Genomic DNA, 8,224 nt, shown 5'->3' with positions numbered 1-8,224 from the left:
CTCAGAACACTAAATCACCTGTGCAAAACTCTGTAAAACAATCTAAACCTTGTTCACGTGTCGAAACATGCAAAGTCAGTCAGTCACTTCAACATTGTCACTAATGAATTAAACCTTTTCTACTTTAGCAGAGGTTCCACTAATAAGGAGAAACTTCATCTTTTAGCTCATCATCATCATCATCATCATCATCATTAGAACATTGAAAATATTGTGAAGAAACTGAGTTTATTCTATAGTTAGACAAACAGCAGCTGACACTGACTGTCACCTGTTTGATTGGTTGATGTAATATTCCTAAAAAAAAATTTTCTCTTGAAATTTTTAATTTTTAATTCTCATAATATTACAACTTTATTCTCAAAATTTCAGATTTCTTTTTTCCTCAGTGTGGCTCTAAAACTCTGTCGTAAAAATGAAAATGGATCTAATGAAAATAATAAAATTTGCTCATTCATCTTCTATAATCATGTTAAAATGAAAATGGAAAAGCTGTTAATTTTGACAATTTCACATTAATTCAAATTTGAAAATCAAAAATGTAATATAAATAATGTCACCTGATTTTCTACACATGTAAACAATATAAGTCACAGTAAGTCAAACTGTAATTCTCTAACAATTTGAAAATGAAAATAGAATTCGACTTTTCATTTTCAAAGACTCAACCTGCTGCACAGTGAACAATATCCACATGCAATAAGTGAAACATGTTACAGTTACACGTACAGGCCTGAAGATATTAACACCATCTGATGCATTTTTGTCCCCCCCCCCCCGTTTCACTGACTTCTCCCTCGCTCTTCCGTTGGTTGTGAATAACAAACATTAAATGAGTTTAGTATTTTTTTCAGGTCTGTTTTAAAGCAATAAGCAGGTATGAACATGTTTTACTTGCTGTGATCATCCCTCCTGCTCTTACTGCCCCTGAGGTCGTTTCTAAGTCAAAACCCTCTGTGTTATTCTGAAGTGAATCTGAAGTTAATATGAGGCTTCAGATCAAATGGTCATCTCAGTCAGTGTAACCAGGCAGCAAAATACTCAAGAAACTTCCTAACTCCTGTGCTTACTTACAATATATCCTCAGTCTGACTTTAATAATAGAAATTATAGAAAGCATTTTTTTCATTCCACTCGTGATCATATCGTTACATTTCACCTTGTTGAATATCACTTTATGACGTCATGATGACTGGATTTACCTGCAGGTCTCAGTGTTTCTTTTCATATAAGAATTTTATTCATGGCTCTGACATTGGTTATAATTAACAACTCTGCCTCTTTCATGTGAACGCGCTCATACCTGGACAGGTAAACACAGTATTAACCGAACCAGCTGATAACTTGCTTGGCAGTACAGGTTATCCAGTACGGTCAATGTTAGGTTCAGTTAACTAAACGTTATCCTGGGTGTGTTGAACTTGATTATCGTCCAGGCCTCAGCTGAAACACACTTACAAACCAGCAGCTTTGAACTCGTGGTCCTGTTAAAACTGACTCACCTGTTTTATTTGTGGTTCAACAATTTAAAGACAAGAGAACAAAACATGAACCAACTCAAACACTTTTATTGTAAATCATGGAAAAAGGAGCCATTTGCATTAGGAATTCTGACGGGTGGTGAGTTACATCAAGAAAACATGGTCAAAGTATTTTAGGACGTATCCATAGTCTGTACAGATTCATCCACCACCTCCAGGTCCAGGGGGGTCACCTTCTTCGTCAACACACTGGTGGTTCCTCGTTTGTACTTGTAGTCACCAGTTCTACATGAGGGGAAATGAGACACGTGGAATAATGGAGTTTCAATTCAAGCAGTGAAGTGTTGGATGGAGCCTGTTTAATCAGAGATGTTATCATCAGCACGGCACGCCACTCAACACAACCACCCAAAGACACAACCACACACTGGGCTTATCCAAAGTCAAACTAAGTAAGTGGCTAGATTAAAAAAATCAAAATAAAAAAAGTTGGTTATTAGTAGGTTCAGATCAGTGAGAGGCGGCGGCACCAGAACACTCAACATCTGTACTCACAGCTGCAAGGCGTCAAGCTCAATCACTCTTTAAACAGAACAAGCAACAAGACAAGGAGTCACCACCAGCTCATCATGTGATGGAGAGTTAATGAGTCCAGTTAACGATGAAACATGCTCTGTGATGACGGCCTGTTAATGCAGAGGTGGAGACACAACACCACTTCCTCAACTATGAAAATGTGAACAGCTGCTATTGGTTCTTCTTCGATACTGTGATTCACCATAGCAACACTTAAAAAAAAAAATGGAAGATCGAGTTTTTAGTTAAGTTATTTTTTGGCCATTAATGGCTTTACTGTGACAGTGAAGAGGAGAGACAGACAGGAACATAAGAGGAGAGAGAGACGGGTCGACATGCAGCAGAGGGCTTTGTCAAAATGGCCGGGTCTGAACCCTGCATACTACATCAAGGACTCGGCCTTAATGGGACACGCTCCACCAGGTGAGCTACATCCATTTTAATCCAGTGAATTCACAGAAATATCAAAGTGTGTGTATGTGGACCAGATTGTAATCTCCTGACATTAATCTCTGCACATTAATGAGCTTCGATATCGACTGTGAGGTAATGAAATGTGTGAGAGGAGGAGACAGAGAGAAGCTGCCAGAGAACAGATCAACTTCATCTCTGTTTCTGGAACTGAAAACATGAGTTTCCCTCAGTTCAGCATCAACAAACTGAAATGAAATTAAAGTACAGTTCTAGAAGCATCACTGATATGGTCCTCACCTGACCCCCTTCTTGTTGGCCTCATCGTGGGGCCGGATGTAGTCCACTTTGCCCTTGGAGATGACACACAGGTCGATGTTGCTGCCAGAGCCCAGGTCATTGAAGATACCTGCAGCGATGGCGTCACGCACCAGCCGCTTGGCGTCCTCCTCCTTTGACAGGAAGTGTTACAGGCGGTCAGTCTGGGATCATCAGACACTTCACAGGGCAGTCTGTGGTATTTACCATGAATATAAATAATGACTCACCTCCATGTCAGGCTTGTAGCGGTCCTCAAACACGGCCATAGCAGCCAGAGACCCGGAGCCTTTAAAAATAGATTTCAGAACTTTCTTGTAAACTGGCTTACACATTATCGTTTAAAATGGTACGGTAAAAAATTACTATCATTTTATTGAACATAATCATATGATATGATAATTAATATCTTATCTATATAGCCTACTGGTAAGGTGAGATCTGTCTATATAACGAATCACGACGCTTCACTCTGGTTTACTTTCCTTTCCAACCACGCCCTGAGGAAGACCGGCCGGCGTTTTATTTTCCATTATAGTGTGCCTGAGGTCAGCCCAGCAGCTTCCTCGTATCTAAGTAACCATTTCAGCTTCTACCAGAGCACCTTGTATTTACCTGGAGATTCACTACAGCATCTTTGGATTTGTGTGTCCTCCTTGAGATGCAACACACTCAGGTGTAGCTTTGGTTCTAACACCAGGTAAATCTTTGCACTAAAACCAAAATCCACACATCTGCCTGAAGTCATGTTCAGCTTCCTTCACATAACCCTGACACTTCATGATTCAACAGATTAAATACATGTTGAGCTGCACATGACCTCAACCAACTCCACCAGCCAGTCAGAGACGGACTGTAAACTCACTGCTGCTTATTGAGCGTACTGCTAAGGCTTTCTTAACAAGCCTTCAGAAAACAGATATAACCTAATATAAAACAGTCAATTCAAATAATGGAAAGCTAAAGTGTGTATTTGTGTTCTATTATTACTAGTGACTGCTTTTGCTTAGTCAGTCCACTTGAGAGCACTGTGACTCCTCTGATCTCCATAAGTTCACTGAATGCATCACAGCTGAGCTGACACAGCAGAGGGAGGTGTCTTCATGCTAATGTGCTGCCACATACATGACTTTATAAAAAGGTTCATTCCTCCTCACTGTGCAACAGTCAGGCAGCTTCAGTGTGAGTCCATCACCAGTACAACACTGACACAGTCTAGAAACACATGTTTGCAGTTCACCTGAACTAATCTGTAAAGCCAACTACTGTCATGGTGAACTTGTGACAGACAGCTAATGAGTTGTTATCACAGCGGACTCCAACAGGTGACTCATGAGCTCCCAGTAGCTCATCCAAAAGAAGAGATCAGCTGTAGGCCACATGCAGTGATAGCAACTCTTCTGATAACAGAACACATATGACCAACACACAGGAAACACGTTGCCATGGATACAGTGAGTTTACATGTTGGAGAATGAAGTGTAGTGAATGATCTATGTTAACTTCCTGTTTGTTATGAACCAATGATGAACTGACAACTATCACTGATCACTGACTGAGGAGCTTCTTCTTCTCTGGTTTCTCATCAGATGTATGGAGGTTTATTTACAGTGGTGTTTTCATGTCTGTTCAGGTCTGACTGAATCATGACTCTGGTTTTTGTCTCATGTGAGTCTCACATGTTTTTGGATGTTGATATTTGATGATTGTTAAATGATCTTATTGATCTGGTTTGTTCTGGAGATCAGTTTGATAGTTTTGATACAATATGTGAATAAATGTAACCAGTAATATAAAACATGAGGAGCTCTCAGAAACTTTGATTCTGTCAGAGTATCTGTCAGAGGAAAGAGGTTGGAGACCCTGGTGTTAACACATAGTGTTACACTCATTCTGCCTCACTGAAATAACGGTGAATATATCTGTGACTCGCAATTCAGTACGTGTCAGTCTGTCAGACCCTCAGCTGCTTTACGTCCTGCTCAGTAAATATCTTGGTCAAAATGCTTCTATAACTAAATGTAAAGGATCCGTATCATAACATGTGTCTGTTATGTATTTGTTAAACAATTAACATCAGCCTCTATCATTATCAGATTATTTTTCAAATATCAAAATCAACATCAGCCTTACAAATAAGACAGCTCATCACAATAGTTCATAAACACTGTTAACATGTTTGAGACTGACCCATGGTGACGTAGGGCAGCTTGTCAGTGGAGCCGTGAGGGTAGATACTGTAAAGGTGAGGTCCGTTACAGTCCACTCCACCCAGGACCAGAGCAGCTCCGATGTAGCCCTGATACCTGAACACACACACACACACATTTCACAGTCACATGTATGAACATATCAGAGACTTCCTTCATTTTTCATACCAAGTATAAAACTATTGAAAACTACTTTTGACCACAAAAATCAAATCATCAATCCTTCAGTCCAAGTGAATGTTTGTGTCAAATTAAACAGTCATTTTGGCATCACTGTGTTTACACATCTGGATTTGTTAGGTATTTATTTCACTCACATGAACCCAAACTAACATGTTTTTTTTTTTATTTTTTATTTTTATTTTTTAAATCAACTAATTTTCCATCAAATGAACTAGACCACTTCCTAAAATGATGCGGTGTGAGCAGCGTACCTGAACAGCATCTGTTTGAGCATGCGGTTAGCAGTGGCCACACGTGGCAGCCTGCCAGTGGAGAGCGAGTGCAGCTCCAGGTTGGAGGAGATGATCTGTGTGGTCATCTCTGTGTCTGCGGCTGTTCCTGCTCCACAACAGCTGGACAGTAACACGAATACACAACAGTCTGTCAGTTATACAACACAGCAGCCACATGAAGTTGGAAAAGAATAAAACAAATATTTGCAGGATCAGAAAATTCAAAAAGATGACTGGAGCTCATGTGGACTCTTATAAAAACTTAAACATGACTGAAGTTCATCTTTCTTCATCTGAATACACAAAGGCTGCGTGTGGAACAGTATGAGTCCTGAGCAAACAACTCAAATAAACACACTCTGTAAACCTGCCACTTACTAAATGTTGGGGGAGATGTAGTGGATCTTGGAGCAGTTCTTGTCTGCCACCACCATGCCCTCAGTGGCTCTGGTGTCAGCTCCCAGGACAATGCCATCCTTCACAGAGAGACATCATCAGATACAAATCTGTTCTACACATGAACAGACTTTCTCCTGCTGATTTGTTTATATTGATTATATTGATATTAATTTAAAACCACAAACTTTTGAATTATTTGTGAACATCAATTTTACTAACTCAAAACTTTTTTGACCCCAACTTGAGCCCTTGAGCCTATCACCCTGTGTATTAACGCTGGCCAGTGTGAACAGTCAACTAGATTTAACACAGCGTGGCAGAATAGTTTGTGTTTGAATATTCATTTACACCAGCACTTCGTCTGTTTCTCGCTCACATTGTCAGGCTCAACTCACTTATTTGAAGCAACATGGTGTCTGCCACTCACCTTGAAGACAACACCGCAGATGGTAGTTCCTGTTTTACGAGCAGCAGGTAAACTGCATCCCACTTTGTTAACTTCGCCTTCCAGAACTGCATTTCTAATACATAAAAGGAAAAAAAAAAACATAAGCATGTGACTGCTAATAACACACTGCTGAAATTTTTATTCAAAACAAATATCTCTTGCTGTCAGAACATGACTGTCAAAACACAGTAAAACAAACTATCATTACCAGTCAAAAGTTTTACAACACCTCCATTTTTCCCGTTGTTAGTGAAATGTACATGGTGTAATATCTCACTTCATGTTTCCATGTGGAAGCCTTTGGTCCACATCAATATGTCTCATACAGAACTACAGTTAAACCATGGGATTTTCTTAAATGTATCCGTGTTTCAGGATATCCAGGTTTTCTCACACAGTGGCTCCATTAGGTTTCAGCGGTGACTGGTGGTGTTAATTCAGTTTGTTAATGTGTAGCAGGTTGAATATCAAGAGAAGGAAACGTTCCGAGACGTAATTTTCTTTATAAGATAACATCAACAATATAATAGATAGTAAATATATATACTACATACATTGTTGTTATACAAAAGTTATACATGTTCTAAAACGAGAAAACCTGTATAATGTTTAACCATAGGAGAGAAGTGAACCATAACTGTGTGTGGGGAAAACGCCTGAGTCATTGCACAGGAGCCAAGTCAACATGAGCTAGCATCGCTAGGAAAAACGCTTTAAATTCGTCTGTTGTTCTCAAAGTCTACGTACAAACGGTAAAAAACTGATTAAACTAAGTGCTGCAGTGACTCTGGTCTCACTTTCATTCTCTGAAACGCACTCACCTCTTGCAGTTTTCGAAACTGAAACCCGCGATCGGTGGCCGGCTCACTGTCAATGTCGCCATCTTGGTGAATGAAGATTTGTGTTTCCCGGAAGTACAGGAAGTGACTTCGTCTTCTTCTTCTTCTTTCGTTTTATGGCGGGTGGTTTTTTCTCCCGCTGAGTCAATTCAAATAGATGTATGCGTAAAAAATACATATGGGTTAATATTGATATAGAAAAACAATAATAACTTAATAATACAATAGAATAAAATATGCCAGAAGTAAACATAAATGAATTTAAGTCACTTTTTTTTTGCTAGCTAGACTCTTAATATATAACACAATTTCTTTGTTGAAAACATGAATGTGAGGTTTCACTTCAACAAATTTACATTTATGAATATAAAACTTTGCAAATAATAGCCTATAATGAGGATGATCAGAAAATACTCTCTTTCATATTGCGTTGATCCTTAAGAAACGCCCCTTAATCTTTTCCAGCAGAAGCTCAAAGCTGCAGACGATATCATCCAAGATAAACCTACAAATATCTCGCCAGTTTACAGGTATAGATGTAAACACTTCCAAAATTGATGGACCACAGTCTCAGTATGAGAAGGCACAGCTTATGTTAGTATAATTTCTGAATTTACCAAAAAGAGATCTAAGTGGTTAACACTGATGAATAATTTTTAATGAAACCTCTTTCATCTTATTGACCAAAAATAATTTTTGTCGGAGTGTCCAAACTTTTATCCAGCATAAATTGTTTACACAACTATTCAGAAAAGCTCTACTACGCGAAACAGAAACAATATCACTTTGAAACAGAGCAGGAGTCTGACAGTTGTTCTTTCAACCAGATGGGTTAAAGCACACGTTTGTGAACAAGTGAATATTTTTGATGGACAGCAGTAGGCTAAGTCATGTAGTTGTTGCTCCTTCAAATTTGAGGCTCTCTGCTGGCTGCTATGTCTTTCTATTTGTCCATCATGAGTCCCTCTTACCTATGCTGTAGTCCTTATAATGGCACCTGACATTATATTACAATGCAGTATTCATATCAGCATCTGCAGATACTACTGTAAGATATAAATTACTTGTGAACTATAATAGTTCAAGT

General features: G+C 39.0%; 1 protein-coding gene across 1 annotated transcript; it reads right to left on the bottom strand.

Moving 5' to 3' along the window:
* Window positions 1–1,550: 1,550 nt before the first annotated feature.
* On the bottom strand, window positions 1,551–7,196 carry psmb7 (proteasome subunit beta 7). The gene is made up of 8 exons (XM_022744461.1): window positions 7,120–7,196; window positions 6,278–6,371; window positions 5,830–5,927; window positions 5,431–5,571; window positions 4,977–5,092; window positions 3,017–3,075; window positions 2,769–2,920; window positions 1,551–1,766 (listed from the first exon to the last, which is right to left on the bottom strand). Exons 1-8 carry the CDS (start codon window positions 7,179–7,181, stop codon window positions 1,655–1,657), a joined length of 834 nt encoding a protein of 277 aa, XP_022600182.1. The 5' UTR covers window positions 7,182–7,196; the 3' UTR covers window positions 1,551–1,654.
* Window positions 7,197–8,224: the final 1,028 nt, after the last annotated feature.

The sequence above is a fragment of the Seriola dumerili genome, unplaced genomic scaffold, assembly GCF_002260705.1.
Source record: "Seriola dumerili isolate Sdu_G_001 unplaced genomic scaffold, Sdu_1.0 BDQW01000081.1, whole genome shotgun sequence".
In the NCBI taxonomy this organism is placed as follows: domain Eukaryota; kingdom Metazoa; phylum Chordata; class Actinopteri; order Carangiformes; family Carangidae; genus Seriola; species Seriola dumerili.
This window is presented reverse-complemented; position numbering and strand designations above follow the sequence as displayed.

What these genes read in the sequence shown, in the direction of transcription:
- psmb7 (XM_022744461.1), bottom strand. Translation starts at nt 7,181, where the DNA reads ATGGCGACATTGACAGTGAGCCGGCCACCGATCGCGGGTTTCAGTTTC. An exon ending in CTCAAACAGATGCTGTTCAG is followed by an intron (nt 5,093 to 5,430) that starts GTACGCTGCTCA and finishes GTGTGTGTTCAG; the next exon opens with GTATCAGGGCTACATCGGAG. An exon ending in GCCAACAAGAAGGGGGTCAG is followed by an intron (nt 1,767 to 2,768) that starts GTGAGGACCATA and finishes CCCCTCATGTAG; the next exon opens with AACTGGTGACTACAAGTACA.